This window comes from Carica papaya, chromosome 1, assembly GCF_054855325.1.
Source record: "Carica papaya isolate Zhongbai chromosome 1, ASM5485532v1, whole genome shotgun sequence".
In the NCBI taxonomy this organism is placed as follows: Eukaryota; Viridiplantae; Streptophyta; class Magnoliopsida; order Brassicales; family Caricaceae; genus Carica; species Carica papaya.
In genome coordinates this window covers 11,206,920-11,231,830 of record NC_142309.1, presented here as the reverse complement: position 1 = coordinate 11,231,830, position 24,911 = coordinate 11,206,920, and the positions used below count along the sequence as shown (strand labels likewise).

At 33.6% G+C, this 24,911-nt stretch overlaps 1 protein-coding gene across 8 annotated transcripts in view; it reads right to left on the bottom strand.

Annotated features, from left to right (window-relative positions):
* Nucleotides 1-22,623, bottom strand: part of LOC110816315 (zinc finger CCCH domain-containing protein ZFN-like) — a 30,068-nt gene extending 7,445 nt beyond the window's left edge. For 7 of the 8 annotated variants that reach the window (XM_088219351.1, XM_088219347.1, XM_088219363.1 and 4 more), the window contains exons 1-5: nt 22,208-22,623; nt 20,813-20,970; nt 9,981-10,043; nt 5,667-5,786; nt 1,425-1,715 (exon numbers count right to left, since the gene is read on the bottom strand). In XM_088219351.1, coding sequence (XP_088075477.1) covers nt 1,425-1,715; nt 5,667-5,786; nt 9,981-10,043; nt 20,813-20,970; nt 22,208-22,286 — 711 coding nt within the window. In that variant the 5' untranslated portion in view covers nt 22,287-22,623. Of the gene's footprint in view, nt 1-1,424; nt 1,716-5,666; nt 5,787-8,779; nt 8,916-9,980; nt 10,044-20,812; nt 20,971-22,207 lie in introns of those variants that run through there. The other variant, XM_088219392.1, reaches the window with a different exon arrangement.
* Nucleotides 22,624-24,911: the final 2,288 nt, after the last annotated feature.

Here is a 24,911-nt window from a genome sequence, read left to right as displayed (position 1 = left end):
CTTCTTTAAATCAAGAGATCTTCTTTAAAACAAGAGATCTTTTAAGGGACGACAACATTTCAACACAATTGGCAAGAAATCTTCTTTAACTCAAGATAGGCAATCATATTTCCATTAATTGTTATAATTATTTTCTTAATTGTCTCAACTATTATTTTCCTAGAAAAGTATTTGTGATTAATTAGGAGATTTTCTTTCTTTTTCTCTTAGCCTTCAACTATAAATATGTCTCAAGAATTGGTTGTAAGAACTCTGAATTCAAGTTTAAAGTCAATAAAATATAAAACTTTTACCTTATCAACTAGTGAGTTTTCTTCAACCTTCTTATTGAGTGGGAAATTAATATCTCCTTATCAAGGTAACTTGTACTATTTTCATCAATCTCATTTATTGAATTGATTTTAATTTATCAAGATTTTTCTTGCAGTGTTCTAATCAATTCATTTATCCCTATTACCTTAATTCTAATTACAGGTTGATTATGCATTAAGAGAGAAGGGTTTATTTAGAAAATAAGTTTTTGGTACTAATTGTATACGTGTGAGTTTTGAATTACACTGTTGATCTTGAGTTCCACATCAATGCTATGCAGTCGGCTGCAGTTTATCTTTGAAAGATTCTACTATAAGCAAATTATATTTGATTGTGTAACAGTAAGCTTTTAGTCACAAGAAAAAACCTAATTTTCTAGAATGGAATTTTGTTTCCCTCAAGACTACTAAACAGAGCCCAAAATCTCAGTATCTTCTAACATTTCCAGAAATACTTCTATGACCTTCTCCATCAAGAGTATCAACAGTTCCCTGCCATCTCCATTACTACCATCCCCATTAAAGCTAATTCAACTCCCACAACCAGCACATCTATGCAAATAGCCCATATTTGTTCAACTTCATGGCTGACCTCCGACCACATAAAAGAGCACTTGAAAGCCACCTTAAAATTAGTTGCTGCCAAGCCTATATCCATAGCAGAAAATAAACAATTCTAGGTGATCAGAACAGATTGGACCTAGCTAATAAGTATCAATTTCTCAAAGATCCACAACAAATTAATGGTCATTAGAATTTTGGAAAATAGCCCCAGCAAGAATGAATAAAATTAATGGGTTAAAGAAAGTTAAATATCTAAAAATTTAACATGCAATAATATCATTTTGTTTGTGCACAATTTCAACCACCAGTAAATCAGGAAACTCTTTTCCATAAATGATAGACAGATATTCAGCATTGAAAATGAAATCGCAAGGAATACATGCAAAACCAAAGGAAAGATGTAATTATTAAAATAACTTATTTCATGATCGATGTAGCTCCAGCTCTTTAAATTGGTTCACAGAAAACAAAGAACATCACCAACTAATATGAAGAACCATGTGTAGTGAGATCCCTTCAATTGATTGGTAAGGAGTGTGGAAAACTTACACTATATGCATTCCATCCGGGAACTGATACCATTCCCTGAGGCAAAATTAGAGGTGCATAACTAGAAGGACCTTGCCAGCGTGGGCTGGGAATAAAAGATGCTCTTGACCAGCTTGTAATTCCTCCTGGGTATGACTGCTGACCAGGCGTGGTTGGAGAATGTACAGTCGGATAAACCGGCGAGCCACGTAGAGAAACCATCATATTTGTTGGCTGAGGATGGTGGAATTTACAAGTGCTGCCGAATTTGCAGTGCCCAGTTCTTAAATAATATGCACACTCACTCTCATTCTGCAGGAGACCAGAGGGAAAACAAGTGAATAATACCACACACAAGCAGCACAAGCATAGCCACAGAAGAATCTTGTCCAGATGGTGACAACATTTGCATGATCAGAAAAATACCCAAATACAGAACACAATTAATCACCCGAAACCATGGAAAACCATGCATTGATACAGTAGAAGACAGCATTATTACTTCATGCTAACAGGTAAAATAGATGAGGTAGGGGATAGCTTTATTACTTTGAGCTTTATAGGTAGGCATGCTTCCCTTTGAATCGTAGAACTAAATGTAAACCTCCCTTTCCACAAAGCAAAAGGGATACCTTCTCCTAAATTTATAATACTTTTGTTTTTGATTTTTGTCACACCCAACTAAATACCAAACCATTGTAAGCTTTTACTTTTTGACAGGTAAATTATATCACGCACTGATAAGCACCTAGGTGTACTAATGATAAATGAAATGGGCTGCAATTCACAGTAAATAAAAATGAAGGAAATAGCTCAATTCTAAGCTTCTGCCAAGAATATAATCACAAAATGGAAATAACTCAACTTAAGCAAAGCCACTATCCGATTTTCTCACATTCTAGAAGTCAACTTATATGACAGCTCGTTTTCATCCTGTATTGGCACCTTGTAGAAAGTGATGACACTTAAAAGTGAACAGAGAGTGGAAGAAGGATTTTCTGTGTATTATCATATGAACCTTTGCACATAGATACTAGTAAATCTTATATGGAATAAGCTATAGATAGTTACAGAATTATTACAAAATTGGAAAGAGAATACTTTCACCTTACTGAGAGATATTGGCGATACAACAAGGAAAATGAGGACGCTGGAGTTATAGGTAATGTCCTGGAATTGTGATAGTTAACACTTCCCATGTCAACATTACCCCTCAAGATGATGCATAGGACCCTCATGCCCATCTTGCAAATCAACCCATGGAATTATTTACTATTGAGGCCTTGGTGAAAGCCACATGATAGATATTTAGACTACCACTACGTTTATCATTTACTTCATAAAATGTCCATCAATTTCAATATATTTACTCCTATGATACTGGATAGGGTTATGTGCAATCCGGGTTGCTAACTCGTTCTCATATAGTTTAGCATTCGACATTTTTGTCTAATGTCCTCACTTCTTGTAATAATTTTTTCAACCATAGTAGTTTGCACACACCTTGTGCTGTTACTCTTTATCCTGCTTCTATACTAGATCTTGCAACCATATACTAATTTTTACTTCCCCTAGTAACCAAGTTAGCAACTATAAAATTGCAACAGCCGTATGTACACCTCCTATCAGCCCAACCAGCACCAATGAATCCTTCTACTTTGAGGTGCTCATAATTGGAAAAGGTAGGCCTCTTCTAGAAGCAGACTTGAAATTCTCAGGAATTCAATAAACTCTCTATGTTTGATTCTTGAGGTTCATACATGCAGTAGCCCACCACACTTATAGTATATGCTATATCTGGTCCAGTATGTGACATGTAGATCAATCTCCCAACTAGCCTTCATACCTTCCAATGTCAACTAGATTACTAACATCACCCTGCAGCCTGTGACTTATTTCAATAGGAGAGTCAACAGGTCTACAACCCAACATAAAATTTTCTTTGAGAAGATCTAGAATCTATTGCAATTGGAGATAAAAACTCCACTTTCCAATCTTCCTACCTCAATAACTAGAAAATATCCAAGATTGCTCAAATCTTTGATCTCAAATTCTCAAGCAAGAGACCTCTTTACGTTTGTCATTTTCTTCTATATCATCTTTTATCCTTGCTATATCACCACTGCTTTTTGGTGATACCCAAATGAAGTCATGACACTATTAAATTTGGAAAACTATGCTCTTGAAGATTGCTTAAGCCCACACACTGCTTTTTTCAACATGCAACACTTAACCCTCACTCCCCTCAATATCAAATCTAGGGGAAATCTCCATATAAACTTCTTCCTCCAAAAGGCAGAAAAGAATTTTTAACACCAAGTTGCTGCAAGTACCAATCATAATTAGTTACACATGATAAGAGAATTCTTACATGATTCATTTCTGCAACTGGAGTAAAATATCTTGGTAAGCAACCCTGTATGTTTGGGTAAACATTCCTTTTCGCCACTTAGCAGGCTTTAAATCTATCATTGGCTTCATATTTTACAGTAAACATCACCTGCAGCCCATTCGTTTCTTTCTCAAGGGAAGATTAACATGTTCCTATATCTCGTCCTTTGCCAAAGCTTCTTATCTTGTGATCCAAAACTAGTTTCCACTTTGGACTCGTTAGAGCTTCTTGGAAACTCTATAAATAGAGGTATAAGACAAGGAGAATACAGAAAACTTTTAGCAGATGCTAGAGAATTATAGGAGACAAAGTTATAGAAAGGATGTTTAGTATGTTTAGTGCAAGTACAAGTCCTTTTTCTAACTACAATAGGAATATCAAAATCACCATTACTGGAATCAAGGCTAAGGGAGTTAAGAATAGCATTGAAACTCACCAAACTTTTTTCAGGAACTAAATCCAGTATCTGCTATAAATTAAGTAAACTCTACTTGACAATCTTGTGTGTGCCGGAGTAAGATCTCATATCATCCTTATAAAGTTTGCTATGAACAAGATTGTTTGGACTATCAACCTTCTCACTATCACCCTTTTCACTAGGGCTTGAGGTAGGTATGGAAGGAAAGAATCATGTTGATAAAGGAAAGTTAATTTTTCCTCGTCTAATCCCCCTTGAAGAGATAACTGGTCTAGAGAAAAATATGATTCAAATTACAGAAATATGACATCCACACTTCAATGTTTATAGCCTTTTTGTGTAGCAGAATACCCAATAAGAAGCACTTAAGAGAGCTCGGTGTTCTAATTTTCCCATGTTTCTTATATGAAAAAAACAGACACGCCTAAGGACTTTGGGACAGTAAGTATAGGAATTGGTACTTTGCAAAATCTTTTGCCCAAAGAAAATGCATCTATGATCCACAACCATATTCCCAGCCCTGCAGCAGACAACCAGGGGACCATCCTCAATTGATGGGAATTCACCAAGTTGGACTTCAATGTAAAACCTGTGCTTTCAATGTAAAATATTATGGAAATTTGTGACATTGACAATCTCACACAACAGCTGCATCAGAAAGTAAAATAATCTAGTCAAGGAAGCTAGTCTGGCTTGCACTAAGAAGAGCTAGAGAAAGAAGGTACGGAAACTAACAGAATGTGGCAGCATCAGGTGGCAAATCTCAACCCCAAGATTTAGGATAACCAAGTAGCACCATCTTTTGGTGCTTGCAGACAAGCACCATCTTTTGGTGCTTGCAGACAAGCACCATCAGAAGAGCAAAGTAATGTTATATCCTAGTTATCTGCAAAGAAAAGAGAAAATAACAATACAACAGGGGAGGGACTTGGAGAAAGAAGAATTTGACTTTGGAAAATAATCTTGAAAAACCTTAAATAGGTTGGTCTATATTTCTAGCTTAGCTAGCTTAGAAAGGAAAAATGAATTTTGTTTAGAATTTTATTTAGGAACTTGGAGTTTAAAAATAGGAATATTTGCCTCAAGGTAATAAGAGAACGGGTTAGGATTTTGACTTACCTAGATATATATAAGTGCAGCCATAAAATTAAGTAGAAAAATAACACTAACAAAAGGTCTAGTGTTAACCCTAGAGTTTGGTGGTTCTCTCTAATAACCTTAACTCCACATATCTCATCCTATAACCATATCATAACCCCAGGACCACAACAGTCTATTTTTACCAAGCTTGGCTTCATTTAAGTGTTTCAATTTAAGAGCTCTAGTAGTTTCCTATGTAAGTGTAGGGATATCTGTAAACACCTAAAAGTAATTTCTAGATAACATAATAAAATCACAATATTCAATAAATATATTATGCATATATGCATGAAATAAATGACAGAATCCGAACCGAGCGAAGAGGATAGCCTAATATATTTAGAGACACCCTTCCAGCAATGCCAGCCTTCTCTCTAGGATGATGAAATTTGCATGTTGCTCCAAACTTGCAAGTTCCTGTCTTCAGATAGTACTGGAGAGCAGTTAAAAAGCAGACTATTAGAGAACCAGACTCAATATATGCAAACATAAGTCAACTTAGCTTCAAAAACTTTCAGCAGATTCAATTGGTTTTTCTAACATTTACATATGTAGGATTAATAAAGAAAAAACATAATCATGTATTTTAAAAAGCCTTATCAATCTGAGATTCATCCCAAAGTTTATCTAAAAGTTGAGAAATATAAACATAAACCAATATTTTCACAAACAAAGGAACTGGTAATTGAAACAACTCAACAGTACAATCAGGCTTGAATTTGTCTCATAGTTCATTTAAATGTGGAAGCGGTATAAATATGATTCAATGTTGTAACATACAAGAATCTATTGAGTGGTTCCAATGTTTATAATGCATGCAAGGCCTACGATCATAGCTGATTGTTATTCCAGTTAGTTTGCTGGAATTTTATTGAAAAAAAAAAAAAAGAAAGTTAACACAAATAGAGAGTGTGATTTCTGATTACAATCAATTTTTGGGGAGACATTAGGATTAAGTTTCTCCAATTCAAAAAGTTTGTAGGAGGTAGGTAGACCTCCATTATCATCTCAGAAGGAAAAGGTGGCAGACTCTGTGAGTAGCATCTTCAATCATGGGGCCTGCCACTTTAAGAAGCGCAGGGGGATTGAGGCAAGAGAATTGTCAGGGATGCATCAAGGATCTTGAAGAGGAAAAATATAAAATTTTTTACAAGAAAAAAATGAAACTCATTAAAAAGCACCAAGGAGGTGCTCCTCAAATACAAAAAAAAAATATGCAACAGGCAAGTTTACAGGTTACTGAAGATGCCTATTTTCCCCTATCACAGGAATAAGCTTGATTGTGGAACTAAAGATCCCAAACTCTATCAAAGAAATTGATATTTGCATACTGAGATTAAATGTAAGATTACAATTAGTAATGCAAATTAGAAAAATAAGCTTGAATGTGAAAGTAAAGATCCCAACAAATTCCTTATTCATGTACTAAGATTAAATGAAAGATTACAATTAGTAATGCAAACTATAAGTTTAATGGTGTTGTGCAATGTAGGGCGAGGAGTTTATTGTTCGTGATTAAGTCATGATTTGCACTAAAACTAAGTGCCATCTTCTTCTTGTTAAGAATTTACAGCCCCGAGGCAAGAATCATTCTTTCATTTAGAAAAAGCTCTTGACACAATACTTATTACTTGATTTACTAGTCACATGAATATTAGTTGAGTTCTTACTAAGTTTCCTAAACAAGGAAGCCTTGAACCTCCTACCTTTTCTATTACTGCTTTTACAGGTACCGAGGTTCTTAGCACTCACTGTCATCACCTCTATTGCTGCAATGGATACATTACCTCTATTGCTGCAAGTTTCTATTGGTTCCTCCTGAAATGGAAGGATCATCTAAACTGAAGCACTTCATCAGCAAGTAAAGAGCAATTTCTTATTATGGGTTTGCATATGCTTGTTGACTACATTCAGATTCATTGTTTGACAAATTCTTTTAAAGAGAGGGAGAATGATGTAGGACCATCTAGCAGTCTTTTACTACATAAAATCACCAGTTGGATTATTATATCTTAGCATAATTCTCATTATTATATCTTGTTGGAACTTCATTTCTTATTTACTAAATAGTCTTTTTTTTTTAAATTTTCCTATTTAGGATTCTAGAGATTATAAGCCATGTAGAAATCCTATAAATACATGATTGGTTCATAATTGTGAAAAAGAGACTATATGAATAAGAACTATTAATTCCCTCTAGTTGAATTGAAAGCCTAACAAGCCTATGATGGTTGTTATGGAACCTATGATTGTTGTTGTTGCTGGACTCTCTTATGGTAATTGGAATTTTTCCTTTTTCTTTGTTCTTCTTATTACTCTAAACCCTGACCACTGTGTTACACCACTTTGGAAGCAGCATTGCTTCACAGATGAGGGATTCATCTCCCACTTGATATCATTATGGGACCCAAGATGCTATTAGAAGCAATCATTGAACAGAGAAAGGACCCATAGTCCAATTGTATGCCAAGTATTCCATTTCTTCTCAATCAATATTGCTTTCACCTAGATGTTTTTGCATTCAAATTTGTGGTTTCAATATAGTTTTGCATATTAACTTGCTGCGAACTTTGAGCCGTATCAAGCAGGACTTCAGCTCTATGAGAATGCCCTTTTATCAACAAGGTCACCTGGTTCAACTTTAAGAGTAACACTAAAATGGAGTTTCCTTATCGTCTCCCAAACTCTTTGAAAGTAGCTCTGAAAAGGCACTCGTAATCAAAAAGAATATTTCAAGTTCATCATCAAGTGCCTTTCATAGGAGAACCTACTCGATCTAAGTCAATTTGTTGACCATTTTCTACAGCTAGACCTATTATCTTTCAAGCATCTAACTATTTTCATTCCTCGTCCAAGTGGACTGCCTAGTGGATCAAGAAGTTCTATAATTTAATATCATCCTTGACATGAGTAGGGTACTTGCTCCTTTAGTGCCCGCAGTGTGCCTTGTTGTCTTACAAGAATCTTATGATTCGTCTGTTGTTGAAACACAAATTGTTAAATCCCATTGAATATCAGGTGATGATGATCACTTAGATAAGGAAAAAACCATGTACCCGGTTGTCTTGCGATCCCATCCCTTTGTCTATCATACCCTTAAACCTCTCACATAATTTCCAAATCCCAAGACCTTATTAGTTTTTATTCTTCTATTTAAGGGAGTTCCCAAGTTGGTAACTTTGTGATGATTAATGCTTTGCCAAAGTCATTGTGTACTTGCTTCCTTGGCCCATTCCTTGTATTTCAAATAATGAACCAACTAAATATCTTCTTGATGTACCTAACCATATTGACATTTTTGAAGTCGGTAATTTATCATCTTATTGAGGTTTCTTGGAGCCTCTTGCTTTGTTTTCTCATATTTGTGCAAGCCTTGATAACTGCAAGTAAATGTTATTGCCTGCAAGCGAGGTTGTAGCATGGAACCTGAATGTCGTTACCACCTTTCAGATGTAGTGTCCTTGAGTACCTTGTTGAGTGGAACATTCTTCTTCAGTCTATTGTTGTCTGGATTGATTAAGATTTGTTGCGCAACTTGAACCACAAGCCTTTAGATGATTATCTGCATTTTAACTCAAAGATGTTGAGATCTTCGCAAATGGAGGAGCATAATGCAGAACCATCTAAAGCCTAAATAGGAAATTGATATGAGGACATCAAGAGATTGGATGTTGTTCTATCTTAAGACTTCTTATGAGATTTAAGTTTGTTAATTATTTAGAATTTTTGGGAGCTTTGAATTTGCTTTACCATTATTTATTTTTCCACTTAATTGAAGTTAGAACCTGTATTAAGGCTTCCAATAAATAAATTATAAAGTAAGCTTGGGCCTAATGATTAATAATTTTCACGATTCTGTGTAATAATATTATCTAAAAAAAAAATGATTCTGTGGAATAATATCCTCTCTTTACTCTCGCCTTGTAAATATCTTTCTATTCTCCCTCCAAATTCTTCACCTCCATGCCCCTTTCCTTTATATCTTCTATTCCACTATTCTCTTCCTCATACATAAAACATATATTAGGTACCTACACCCAATTTTTTAATCAAACAGTGATCAAGTGCAGTACCAACAAGCTCAGTTACACTGTTTATCATTAGCAACAAATGGATTGTTTGTTCAGTATATTAAGTTCTTGAATCAAATAACTTACTATCCCTAGGGGGTAGATATGCACTAAAAATCAGATAACAACAACATCATCAACCTCCAGTCATTGTCAACAATTTGACTAATTCTTGTCAAGATATATTTTTCGAAAATTCAAATTAGGTGGTTTAGCACTTTAAAAGAGTATGTTTTTAGACAGTTTCACTCAGTTGAAAGAAAATCAAAAAATAAAAAATAAAAAACTATTTCTTCATATGCAAAAGTCCTATGTAATTTAAGGCGATTTAAGACAATTTATGATAGGGAAAAAATCAAAAGTTCTTTCACAAAATAAAAAAGTTCTCTTAGAATTCATTTGAATGATAAATTAACCCGTCATGTGGTTAGGCTAACATTACTAGCTGGGGAGAGAAAAGATAAGTGAAACTTTATTCTGAAATTCGAAGGAAAGAGATAATTTAAAAGTGTAAAGCACGCTACTCATACAAGAAAAGAAGACAGAAAAAAACATGCCTGGCATTCAGGCTGTCCAATTCTTTCTGGGTATTCTCCTTTCATCCTTGCAGTGGCAATAGCCTGAAATTTAAGATAATCAAACCAAATATAAGAATCCCAAATCACTAACATAAAACAACACTGGCATATAGATCAATTAAGAGAAAATAATGAGAGTGAAATTTCTTTGTGCACATGAAAAATCGCAAGAAAAAAAACACAATTTAAGGAGGTCGATGAATACATTAATCGTCTTCAGTATCTCTCACACTGCAAGGCCTGCTGAGGGTATTTATAAATCGGTGAGGAAGCTGGGTTCTAATTGGAGCTTTTTTGGTGAAATTGTTCTACTTTCAGCTGGTCAACACTTCTCCTGACAGCAGGAACTTCCTCTGGAAGCAGATTTAGAAACCCTTAATGCCTCTATCAAAGTTGCATTTTTTACTAGAGAAGTGACGAGCAGAGAATTCTTTTTTTTTTTTTTGAAATAAACAAGGAGGATTCTTATTATAACAACCTTGGAAAATGGGGGAAATCCTGGAAAATGGGTGTTCTTTTTGCAAGAAGGTAGTTAAAACTCCAAAGCACCTTCTATTATGGTGCCCTTTCTCTTGTTAGCTCTAGTGCACCACTTATGGGTAGTCGGAAAAAAACATTTCAGTGTCATTCCCCTTGCAATCTTTTGAGTGGTGTGTAAAAAAAAACGAGAGAACTTTTTAAGGGATGAAAGATGATCTCAGTAGGGTTAGAGCTAAATGGTTCAGATCTTTAGTTTTTTCTTTATGGGTCATCTTTTGTACTTAATGGAGGATTTAAGAGACCTTATTGATATTCTGTTTGATATGTATGTACATGGGTTGGCACTCCTTTGGTGCTTATAACTAATGATACATATCATACTTTTTATTTCAAAAAAAAAATCAGAATGAAAAGAACATGTTAGCTTTTGAGAGTATAGAATCTTCTTTTAGTAGGCCTGGAGAAATATTGGTTCCAGATGCCATATTTTTTTATTAACGGAGACTATCTTAATTTTGTTGATGACTTAATAGACTTGATTGACATTTCGATTGATTTGTAAATTATTTGCATTTGGGTTGCACTCCCTTGGTGTCATATTAATTTTCTTCTAAAAGATTAATAAACAAATCAGAAACAACTATAGACCAAAATAATAATATACGAAATTCTAGGATAAATTTGCTCACACAGAAATTTGAGATAAGTGTAGACATCAGCCCTAATATTTTTTAGATATTGCACCTCTAAGAATGGGACAAAAAATCAAAATAATTAAATAACTAGAGTCAAACCTATTGATCCCCTAGTGTAGTTTCTTAAGCATCACATGTAAGATACTGTTAGAATATTATAAAATATTTTCTAACATAATAGTATGATTATACTTCCAAATATCTAAACTTAATTAGAAAAAAAATTATTAAGATAACTTATGTTGATTACCAAATATGAATCCATCTACATGTATATATATCCTTACTTTTATTTCAATAAAACATAAGAAAATATTTAGTATTTATTTGTCTAATTCTTACATGGTATCAGAACTTGGGCTAAATCTAAGATTTTAGGAGTCAAATTTCATCATACCAAAAGAATGGTTAAACAACCCATTTCTGGCCCCGGAGGAAGTCGACCAGCGATCTCCGACTAGTTCAAAGTTTGGCCATCAGATCGTGTATACGGGAGAAGCTGAGACGGTGGTTTGCGCGACGGATTGAGGTTGTGTGCGTTGGGTTTACCAAAGGAGGGTATTTTTGTGCAGTTTGCTTTCCCGTTCGAGGATAGAAGCAATAGAGGGGCTCAGTCGACCAGCTCTGTGCACGAAACTAGAAGGCCGAAGAAAGAAAAGGCGTGGCGGAGCAGATCGCACAACAGAAAGCGATTCTCTGCTCTCTGACCCAATTTCGGCTGTTTCTGCAAGCACCATTCCAAATTAGGGTCGGCATTGGAGTTCTGTGGTGATTTTCGGCCAAAAGGAGGCTGTTTGGTAGTTTCAGAAGACGGCACGTGTAACTCCGACAACGGCGGGTGGTTCTCCTGCGGCGGTGCATATATATGGTGGTTGACAATGAGGTTTTAGTAGGGTTGTTGATACCTGTACATGAAGAGGTACTTTATTTTCTCAAATTTTTTGGTATATTTGCAGTGTTTTTGGTGTATCTCTAATAGTTGTATTTTAGTATTTTTAGGTGATAATTTGTGGATATTCTCGAATTAAGAATGAGTGATAACAAGTTTTTAGTGAGTGAGATAATTCTGACCATGTCAAAGATCATTGAGCATAAATTAACTAGCACAAATTATCTGAAGTGAAGCAAAACTTAGGGTTTATCTACACAGTATTGATAAGGATGATCACTTGACCCAAAACCCTCCCACTGATGGAACTCAACAAATCTGGCTAAAAGATGATGCACGATTGTTTCTGCATATCAAAAATTCGATTGACAGTAAGGTAATTAACATAATTAATCACTGTGAATTTGTTAAAGAACTGATGAATTATTTAGAGTTTCTGTATTCAGTCAAACAAAATGTGTTCCGCACGTATGATGTTTGTAAAACATTCTACCGTGCTGAGAAAGAGGCCAAATCTATCGCGGCCTATTTTATGGAATTTAGAAAAATATATGAGGAGTTTAATGTACTTTTTCCGTTCAGTGCTGATATCAAGGTACAACAAACACAGAGAGTAAATGGTCATAATGAGTTTCTTAGCTAGTCTTCCATCTAAATTTGAGACAGTTAAATCTCAAATCCTATATGGTTTCGAGATCACATCTCTTTAGAAAGTTTTCAAAAGAGTGTTTTGCACAGAGACTACTACACCTAATCAACACACTAATGTTCTTATTGCTAGAGGAGAAGAAAACAGAGCAATGGATAGTCGATATAATGATTTAAGTAATATTATATGTTATTACTGTCATGAGCAATGATATACGAAGCAGCAATGCAAAAATTACAGAATCGAAATCAAAGAACACAAACTGCAAATATTGCTACTGCTGTTACTGCTAGCTCATCTTCTGAGAAAATTATTGTGGTTTCAACCGACGAATATGTAAGGTTCTCTCAGTTTCAAAGATTTTTGAAAGATCGCATACCAACCATTGTATTTACTGAATCAGGTAAAAAAATGTCTTATCTCCTCATCAAATAAATGGGTGATTGATTCTAGTGCTACAGATCACATGATAGGTAACTCTAATATCTTTTCTAGCTTTCGATCACACATAGCACCATCTCCTGTAACTATTACTGATAGGTTAATCTATAGTATTGAGGGTTCTAAGATTATAAAACCAACTCCCGCCATTACCCTGATATATGTTTTAAGTTTACCCAAACTTACTTTCAATTTAATTTCTGTAAGTAGATTTACCAAAGATTTTGATTGTTGTATTTCATTCTTTCCTGATCATTATTTTTTTTAGGATCTTATGACGAAATAGATTATTGATAAAGAACATGTATCAAAAGGTCTCTACATTCTTGATAATTCTCGATTAGTTGTCTGCTCTAGTATTGTCTTTCTATTTGAAGCACATTGTTAGTTGGGGTATCCATCTCTCACTGTGTTGAAAAAGTTGTGTCCTCAGTTTCATGATATATCTTCATTAGATTGTGAGTCATGTCATTTTGCAAAATATTATCGTAACTCGTCAAATCCAAGAATTAATAAACAACCTGAGTTTACTTTTAAATTAGTTCATTCTGATATTTGGGGTTCATGTCCTGTTATATCTAAAACATGATTTAAGTATTTTGTTACTTTTATTAATGATTTTTCTCGAATAATTTGGATATATTTTATGAAAAATCATTCTAAAGTGTTTGCTAATTTTTGTGCTTTTTATGTGGAAATCAAAATTCAATTTAATGTTTCTGTGCATGTGTTAAGAAGGGATAATGTTAAAGAATATATGTAAGACTCATTTCAGAATTATATGACTCAACATGGGATTTTTCATTAGTTCTATTGTGTTGATACACCATCTCAAAATGGAGTTGCTGAGAGAAAGAACATATATTTACTTGAGACTGCTCGAGCCCTCTTGTTTCAGACAAAAGTTCTTAAACAATTCTGAGCTGATGGTGTATCTACTGTCTGTTTTTTTATTAATCGTCTACCATCTACAGTGCTCGAATGTGATATTTCTTATAGTATTCTTTTTCCAAACAAATCATTATTTCCTGTACAGCCATGGATATTTGATAGTACTTGTTATGTTCGAGATGTTCAACCAAATATTAGTAAATTGGATTCCAAAGTCTTAAAGTGTGTCTTTTTGGGATATTTTCGTTTGCAAAAGGAATATCGATATTACTTTTCAGATCCCAATAAATATCTAGTGTCAACAAATGTAGTCTTTTCAGTGAATATACCGTTTTTCTCCTCATAGTCTAGTTCTACAGATCAGGTGAAGGATGATGAGTAGCTCATTTATAGATTCCAAAATAGTACCTCTACAAAGCAACCAGATAACGGTATTTTTTCTGATGTGTCTTCTGAACAAACTGATGATGGTATATCTCCAACTCAAGAACAACCGTACATTATTCATGTTTATTCCAGAAGACAACTGACTAATGATACATGTTCTGCATCAGCTTCTTCGTCATCTGATCATTCCACCCATGATCTTGATCTTCCCATCAATTTTCGTAAAGATACACATCAATGTACCTTTTCTCATTCTACTTATCCTATTGCTAACTTCATTTCATATGATTATTTGTCTCATTCGTCTATCTCTTTAATTGTTTTTATAAATTCCACTTCCATACCCAAGACAGTTAATAATGCTCTGAATCACTCACATTGGTATAATGTCATGCTTGAGGAGATAAATATTCTTGATGATAATCATACCTGATATCTGGTAAATTTGCCCAAATAAAAAAAGGCTGTGGGGTGTAAATGAGTATTTGCAATCAAAGTGAATTCAGATGGCTTTGTGGTGAGACTTAAAGCTCGATTGGTAGAAAAATGTTATGCTTAGACTTATAGGGTTTATTATTCTGATACATTCTCTCCAGTAGCAAAACTTATCTCTGTCCGTTTATTCATATCTATTGCAACCTCTAGAGACTTACCCTTGCACCAGCTAGATATTAAAAATGCATTTTTTCATAGTAATCTCTTAGAAGAAGTGTATATGGAGAAACCACCTAGATTTGTTGCTCCGGGAGAGTACGGAAAAGTTTGTCATTTGAAAAACTCTTTATATGGTCTAAAGCAGAGTCTCCGTGCGTACTTTGGCAAGTTTAGTGAGATAGTATGTGAATTCAGATTGAGAAAGAGCAAGTATGATCATTTGGTCTTGTATATACAATCAATAATTGGTATTATACTTCTTATTGTTTATATTGATAATATTGTGATTACAAGAGATGACTATATAGGAATATTCTCTCTTAAGTTATTCCTACATACCAAGTTCAATACCAAATACTTGCGACAACTAAACTATTTCTTGGGGGTTGAAGTAACAAAAAGCAAGAAAAGAATTTTATCTCAAATGAAATATGTACTTGATCTAATTGCTGAAACAGGAAAGTTGGGAGCTAAACTATGCAATACGCCTATGGTACCAAATGTACATTTTACAAAAAATGATGGTGATCCCCTTGATGATTCAGAAAAATACAGGTGACTTGTTAGGAAATTGAATTATCTCACTGTAACTCGTCCAGATATTACATATCCTGTCAGTATTGCAAGTCAATTTATGTCTGCACCTACAATTAAACATTGGGAAATCCTGGAACAGATTCTGTGATACTTAAAAGGTGCTCCGAGACTCGACATAATGTTTAAAAATCACGGACATACTCACATTGAATACTTTACAGATGCTGATTGGGTTGGATCGAGATTGATAGGAAGTCTACTACGGGCTATTGTGTTTTTATTGGTGGGAACCTCATATCATGGAAAAGTACGAAGAAATAGTTTTATCTCGCTCAAACGCAGAGTCTGAATATAGAGTTATGGCCCAGTATACATGTAAAGTCTTATGGATATATTATCTTTTAGAAGAAATGGGTTTGAATCCCACATCTCCTGCAAAACTTTAGTGTAATAATCAAGTTGTCTTTCATATTGCCTCAAATCATGTGTATCATCAGAAAACCAAACATATTGAAGTTCATTGTCACTTCATCCGAAAAAAAATTTAGAAAAACTTTATATCTATTGGTTATGTGAAGACAGGAGAACAACTTGGTGATATATTCACAAAACCTCTGAATGGAACACAAATTGAGTATTTTCAAAACAAACTGGGTATGAATATTTGAGGGGGAGGATTAGAATATTATAGAATATTTTCTAACATAATAGTATGATTATATTTCCAAATATGTAAGCTTAATTAAGAAAAAAATTATTAGGGTAATTTATGTTGATTACCATATATGAATCCGTTTACATGTATATATATCCCTATTTTTGTTTCAATAAAATATGATAAAATATTCAGCATTTCTTTCCCTAATTCTTACATACACGATTTAATCAGAATATTATAAAAAACTCTTTAAACAATTTATTCACTCACGGTGTTATCTCAAAGTTGAGACTAAAGAAGTATTCATAGAGGTTCAGCATAAACCCTATTCTAACTATTGTTAAAGAACCTTATAGAAAACTTAATACTTAACAGAATTAAAACTGTAAATAAAACCTAAAGCTGGCCATATGCCTAATATTATTCATATTATCACAACAAATTTAGTTTAGCTTAAAGAAACGATTCCTAATCTATTTTAAAAATTCTAAATATAATACATTCTTCATCATTCTCCCTAGGTTAGAGAAAACTCATCCATGAGTTTTGAAATGTGGAAGGATCAAGAAAATCATGAAACATTCCAAAAGAATATGGAATGTTGGGAAACTTCACAATTATCCATGTTAAAAGCGATGACAATGGTTGTTAAGAGTGTGAAATCCTAGAGATAAGATCAACAAATTGATAAATTGGGGTGTCAAATTCCTCCCAGGATTCAACTATATAACATGTGCTTTTTCTTTCTTTAAAAAAAATAGTGGTATCTATATAAGGAATCTCATGTTGAAAATTTGCCCTCATTGGCTAAATGATTATAATGTTTTCCTTTGGAATCAATTCTTTGTAGCACAAGGTTATCAAGCATTGGGTTGCAAAGAATTTGGGAATCTAAAGGTAAATGTCTTATAGAAGCCCTTTTAGAACCATCTTTCAGCTCTGTGATCTTTTCATTCCTTTTACTCGTCAAAGAGTAGGTGATGCTCCCATGTTTCATTCTGCAATACTTTTGATTGATGATCTTCCCTTGCTAGCCTCTTTCAATATCTTCATAACCTTTCCTTGCGCCGTAAAGCTCCCATTTGTCACTTTATCGATCAACATGATGGGCACACCTCCTGGAGCTGATTCTTTTCAAAAGTATAAGCGGTCATAAGTTTGATGATATGCTTCCTTGCTAAATAGTCTTGAGCCTTTTACTATTTCTTCATAACTGGATGGTAAAATTTGGACCTGGAATTCTTCAAGTATGTACGCTTGCAAGTTCCTCTTAACCAAGCTTATCCATGATATAGCTGCCCCAACGGAACTATCAGCAATGCATTTTTAAGGGCTAAAGCTCCTTCTAAAATTGAGGTTTAAGTTTGGGCTGTTGTTCTAAACAGAGTCAAACAGAGATGTTTTGTTGCAAGTCTGTAGAGATAATCATGCTCTTTCTCCAAATGTATATGCTATATTTTTAGGAATAGTAAGTGTCATTGCCATCTCTTTTTGCACTATTAGGTGCATGTGTTATATTTTTAGGACTGCCAAATGCCATTGCCATCTCTTTTTATATTGTAAGGGGGCTTGGAGACTCTGGTTGAGGCTTTTGATACTCAAGCAACATGTTGGTGCACTCTCTTCCCTTGAGTGTTTCCTCTGTATGTCCCTCAACGGAGATGGGAAGAAAATGGAAGCAAAGATCCTTTTGAGCGGACCTGATGTAGGCAAATTCATGGTTAATTTGCCTATTTAAGGATTCTCGAACAAATACTGTGCATCACATATCCCACCAAGTGTTATGCATTGTAGTTAAAAGGATCAAATTGTATCCACAACTAGAAGAAGGCAAGAATTCTCCAAGTATTTTATTAAATAACTGAACTCTGCCTCAAAAAGTGAGATTACTTAGGTATTCATACTGCTTCCCTGAGTAAAACTTTTCCAAATAAGATGAATTAAGAAATACTAACACCACTGACTTGAAATTATTAAAGTCACAGTAACAAATTCCTAAATAGTAGAATAGTTTGATATTTAAAACAATAATAACTTTAATCTATTGTGCAATCTAAACCAACTTCATTATACTTATCTTTGAAATAAAAACCTACACCATTAAGAATCAGGAGCTCCGAAGCTCTCTTTATCAGTTCATGGGTGTTGTGGGTGGAAAGCAATGCAAGACTTTCCAAGATCGTTACTTTCCTCCTTACCTCTAGCATAGACTAGTTTTCTTTGCCTCCTTGTGGGCTATAGCTCACAGATTCTTCAAAGATGTCTGCTTGCGTATTTTACAAAAAGGATTGGGATGCAATGTTGTTTTGATTTACATGTCTCCCTTTCCTTTTTCTTTTTTTTTTTTTGGAGCCTAGGAGAATATCCTATCCCCTAATTTTCTACCTTTTAATCCTCTATATAGTTATATTTCTTTTTTCATTAAAAAAATCCTCCCTAGATTGAACATCTTTGAAGTCCATAGCTCAGAGGTTCTTCAAGAATGTCTCCTTGCCGATTTTACAAGGGGATTGGGATGTGGTGTTGTTTTGATTTATATGTCTTCCTTTTTTTCTTTTTTTTTTGGGGGAGGGCCTAGGAGTATATCCTATCCCCTAATTTTCTACCTTCTTATCCTCTATCTAATGATACTTCTTTTTTCATAAAAAGCTCCCTAGATTGAACATCTATTGAAGTCCATTCAAGTGAAAGGTCTTCAGTAATCTTAAAATCTCTGCTTTCTTAAGCATCTCTTGAGGATTTCTTTCCCGCTCTTCCATTCCACCAAACTGATTAAAATTTGATATTACCATTTCCAACTTCTCAAGGAGTTTTTTCATCACTACTTCTAGCTCTTATGGTCATCAACATTTATACATCTTTGCTACAGTCATAGGCTTCAAAACCATTCTTCATGAAAAGCATAAGATAATAAGCATCTTCATGAAAAGCATAAGATAATAAGCATTAGTACCCTCATCATACTAAACATATTGATCATAAAGCTAAGACAGCCAAGAAGCTTATGTGCAGTATTCATAAGAAATATATCTGACGTGATAAAGTCACATTAAGACCACCATGGTCAATGGGAACAGGTCATTGTTGATCAACTGTATAGGTCAACACAAGGTTCATATAACAATCATCATGAATAATAAACTTTTTACTTTTATTTCCATAACAAAATATGGTTTGAAAATTTGGAGAATATTTTCAATCTTCTTTTACATTTACTGCTTGTTGTCCTTAAATACAGACAACAAGAAGTATAGCCCATCCTTTGTCAATGTTGGATCATTCTACATTTTATTGAAAAGGGACGTTAGATTTCAATTTGGTGAAACACACTCAAAAACCAAAAACAAGTACTTAGAACACCAACTATTTGGTAAAATTCCTCTACTAGATGATTGGTTTAAGAAGAGTGTATCCAAAGTGTTTGTGAAAAGTTCTCAAAGAAAAGACTGATCTGAAAATCATGTAGAGGTGAAATTTTGGCTGTAGAGGATGATCGTTTCTTTTCAAATCAACAGGGCAACATGTCCCACAATTTAGGCTTATATATATGTTAAGCCCCAAAAAATGTTGGACCATTTCCCACAAAACGGTGGACCATTTCAATTCAAAGGACATTCTTGGAAGAGGAGAATTTGATATTATTTACAAGAGAGCTTCAATAAATTTTGTGGTCATTAAAAGGTTAAAGGAGGAGACAATATCCAATTCCAGACAAAAGTAGAATGAGTTCTTCTCTGTGTTCTTCAACATTTTTGAAGGACAAAGATGCCTTAATGGGGAGGGCAACATCAGAACCCAAAATTTATAATTGTTAAAGTTTGTTAGGATTAGTTAGTTGTTTGTTTACTGAGATCAGCACAAAATTGACTGCAATTAGGGTAATTAGTAATATCATCAGCTAAATAAAAGGTGTATTTCGTAATTTATTTGGTATTAAAAAAATGAATGATATTTCAAAAAAAATTTAAAAAAAATTGAATGAAATTTAAACTTCTTTTTCCCCCAATTTTTTCTGCATGTTTTCCATTCTTCTTCAAGTGCTTCCTTCTTCCTCATTTTTTCTCAAATCAGGATTAGGATTAGGATCCTGACATTTCTTAAGCATCAGATTTCAGATATGATTGCATCACACAATCAAAGCATTGAAAGAAATCTCAGAATAATATGTTAACTCATGGCTAATCTCAACGGTGATAAATACAGAATCTGGTACAAAGAATCTCAATCTAACTATAAGTAAAGAACCCTAATAGGAAATTTACTACGAATTTAAATATTAAACAAAATCCTAATGCTACAATTTCTATTCTATCTAGAAATTGTAAGTCTATTTCCTTCTGCATCAGAAAAGACTGTGCCAAGAGATCTGTTTGGTAAGGACAAAACTGCCGACAAGACAATATAGAGCCATAATTGATAATAAAATTTCATCAACCAACATCATCTTATCTAAACTAATAAAATTAATAAATTTGATTATCAAACTTTTAACTTAATAAAGACATGTTCAACCATACTGCCTCTTCATACCAGCTTTCTGTTAGGCGGATGATTAAATCGACATGTTGCTCCAAATCTACAAAGTCCTGTCCTGATGTAATATGAACAATCTGGCTCTCCAGGGTGCTCAGGGTAGCGCATAGATTCCATTGTTTCACTTGATCTCAAATTTATTTGCCACATTGCATCTAAGACAAAACGAATAGGTTCAGAAAATCTATTATAGAACATTGCAAAACAACAGAATGAGATCAAAAAATTTTATAGCTAATACATCCTCTACAATCTTAATTCCCCCAACGTAGATTTATCGATATTGGTTCATGGTTATGATGAAGTTGTCTATCCAACTAAAGTTCCTCATGCGTTAAAGTCCTTGTACTTGGTTATTACAGAAAGAACTTTAAAGAAGTCTAATTCACATGAGAATCTCAGACCCGAATGATAGAAATAAAAATTTTAAAGAAGAAAGGAAGAGGGATATAATAAAAAACATTTCTAAGAAGACATTTCTATACAGCTATCTCATTCACACATTTTCTGGTAGTTTGGTTCTTGAAAGCGGACTTGAATGGAATAAAAGTTACATTTCTGTTTATTATGCACCCAAAAAAATTTTAGCTTTATTTTGCCATTCATGAGGACATCCTAAGTACATCTAACAAGATTTGGAACTTCAACTCAGTGAGACTAAATAAGAACAATGTTCTCAAATAAAAATGTTTAGTTATTTCCTGATCGGCAACCAAGTGTATATAAGGAATGCAGAACATAAGTAACCCCATGCTGATTTCCCACCCAAAAAGGACCTAGCAAATCTAGAAACATGCCAAAGAAGATCAATTCTCTGATTGGATTTCTTCTACAATAAACGGATGGCGACACAAATAGAAATAAATTTGATCCACCCTCATTCTATTTTTTAGCAACAAAAAGAAATTCGACAGACAAAAGGAAACAAAAAAAAATTACTTTCTCCGTACAACTTAAATAACCAGCGATTGATTGAGAGAGAATATACCGCGTTGAACCACTAATCAAAACAGAAAAGCCAGTAGAAGAATTAAAAATAAAAAATAAAAAATAAAAACCACCACCACGAACTACGACTGCGTTATGGTACCTTCGAAAAAACAAGTAAAAAAGGAAATAATGGAATTTTATGCAAACAAATTTCTCCACAAGTAAGGTTAGTTTCCAGGCGATGATCAGCCCAAAGATTGACAAACAAAGCAGGAAATATGAAAATTCACCACACGCAACTACTGAATTGAGTTTTCTCCACCCAAATTAATCACTAACGAAATCCCATTCAGCCGGAAACAAAAGCGACAAAAACAAATTCGCAGAACAACACGAGAAGCTTCACGGACAACAAGAAAACGCCGAAAGGAAATAAAGAAAACAGCCCACAGAGAAACCAACCTTCACTCAACGACGGTGACAGGGAGGTTCCCTCGCTCACAGCCGCACGGGAAATCGGAATTCCAGCATCGAATTCCATTTCCAAAGGCTTCTCTGCATCAGCCAGCTATCACTCTAAACTTCCCCGGCGGAATTGCCGAAGCCCTCTGCACCAAGGCCCCATCATCATACCAAAACCCCTTACCCTCCTCCCCCCCCGTCACACAGAATCAACGAACCAAATGACAAAACACACCAAAAGAAACAGAAGAACAAAGGAGAAAAGTTTCAGAGGAGAAAGGAGATAGTGATGCGCCTAGCTTTTTTGAGTCTCGAAGGACAAGGGAGGCAGAGAAAGAGAGGAAGGAAAGCGTTCTCTTCTCCTCTCCACAAAAATAAATTTAAAAATTAAAAAATAAAATGCCGAGCAGAGAATGAATAAAAATTGACTGTTCTAAAAAATTAAAAACCCAAACCAGACAACCCCTTCTCACCACCATCCCCCCCTCCCCCTGCGAACCCGCGTTTTCCACCAAGCTGACGTCATCTCAACCTTTGCCGACGCGCCTCGTTTTTAAATTCCTCCTTTACTCTCTCTTCAGGTTTGCCACGTGGAGATTCTGATCTTGCTTGAGCGAGTGCGAGGTCATTGAAACTTTGAGATGGACACGTGTCTAGGTCCATAGGGCGAGTACGGTACCGGCGGACAGTGAAGGTGGAACTGTACCGGATACCAGAATCTCCAGACCGGTTCCCCACAACTACTTTTACTATTTTTTTTAGAGGGACTGCTTTTACTATTTTCAGGTAGCTTTCATTTTTTCCGTCTTTCTGTTAGGTACGGATTTTCTTTCCCGTTGGAATTATTTAATTAATTTATTTTTTTTCTTCTTTGTGCTCAAGCAAATACAAGGTTCGAATATTTGTGTCAATTATATCTAATTTTAGATTAAAAGATAATCTTCATTAATACATTGTTAATTGGAAAACTTATTTTATGTCTTATATTTGTGTACGTATAAATATTTAGAAATAATTTTAAAATGATAATAAGTGTTTAATATTCTTTTTTACGCAACGATTTCGTTATTTATGAATATTCATTTAAAATAATAACATAAAATCATATAAATTATAAGAATTTAAACTCATAAAATACTAAATTGTGATTTCCTATTAAGAAAATTACATTTTTGTTTGTCATATATTTTAGTTATTTAGCAAATTAACTTTTATTAATTAAATTTTTAATAATCAAGCAAATAAAAAAAACTATTAAGGTAATACTTAAAATTATGTTTTTATCATTTCTTAATTTATTTACCATATTAATTTTAATTTTATCCAAATATTTGATTAATTAAAATTAAAAAGAACAATGAATGAAAATATTAAAAGAAAGCGTTATTTGTTTTTCATGTAATTTTTATTTGTTTTTATTTTGTTATGTTTTGTCATTAGTTAAAATATACAAAAGGAGAAAATAACTAAAAATTAAAAAAAAAAAAGAACAAAAAATAGTTATTTCATCTTTCTTCTTTTACTTCCCTTTTTCCTCATATTCTTTTCTTTTCGCATGGGCTAGACCCGGAATTAATACAATCGAAGCCTTTTTCTTTCTTTTTTCTTTGGCATAGCCTACGTGGCTTTCTAGACTGACTTCCTTAAAACGTCACTATTTTAAACTCTTTTAACCTTTGTTTTCTTTTTTATTTGAGAACATTGTAAGAGAGAATTCAAATTTTATTTTTGTTCAATTCAATTTTCTTATGTTTTTAAATGACAAGTGGAAGTAGGTGGCCGACACTATGGTGATGATTGATGGTTGACGATGGAGATAATGTGAGCGCAAGACTAAAGGAGGGAAAATATATGATGGAGATAAGGGAGAAGTCGAAACTCAATAAAAAAAGACATGGAAAAAAGGATTGGCAATATAAAGTAAGTATCGGGAGAAGACAATTAGGGAAATGGAACTTGTTAATTGAGGGCCTAAACCGGTGAAAAACATAAAAACAACATATTGGTCCAAGATAGTAACCATTTCCATAATTTTATATCTAGTTTTTTATTTGAGTATATTATGATGGGTATTTGATTTGCTTTGATATCTTAGATTGGAATGAATTATGATTTGTGGATGAACTTGCAACCAAATTGTATAATTTGATTTCCTTTTGTATTCTCAATTTGATGCATATTCTTAATTTGAATTATTGCGATGAGAAAAAAATATTTATGATGTTTATATTTAGTTCATGAAACTTAAAATGGTATAAAGAACTTTCTGACTGATATATTGTTGAAATTCAACTATTATGAATATTAAGTTTAGTTTTAACGTATTCATCACATTCATTATTATGTCATAAGTTAACTTAACTTTTTTGAATATATATATATATTTTATTTTAGTTTTCAGCGATATAAAATACAGAATATAAAATGAAATTATTCTTAGGATGTCTATTAACAATGAAGAGAATATTCATTGAAATTAATTCATTTTTTATTGAATCATAATGATAACTCAATGAATTTTTTTTTTTTTAAAAAAAGAGTGATGTTTTATTAACAAATTTGATAAATTTAAATGTTATAAATTTGCATTATTAAAATTGATTAAATATTTTTATATATTTAAAACTATTTAATGACCCAAGAGAAGGGTGAATTAGATTTATAAAAATTTTACTAATTTTTAGGTTTATCCAACCACTCAATA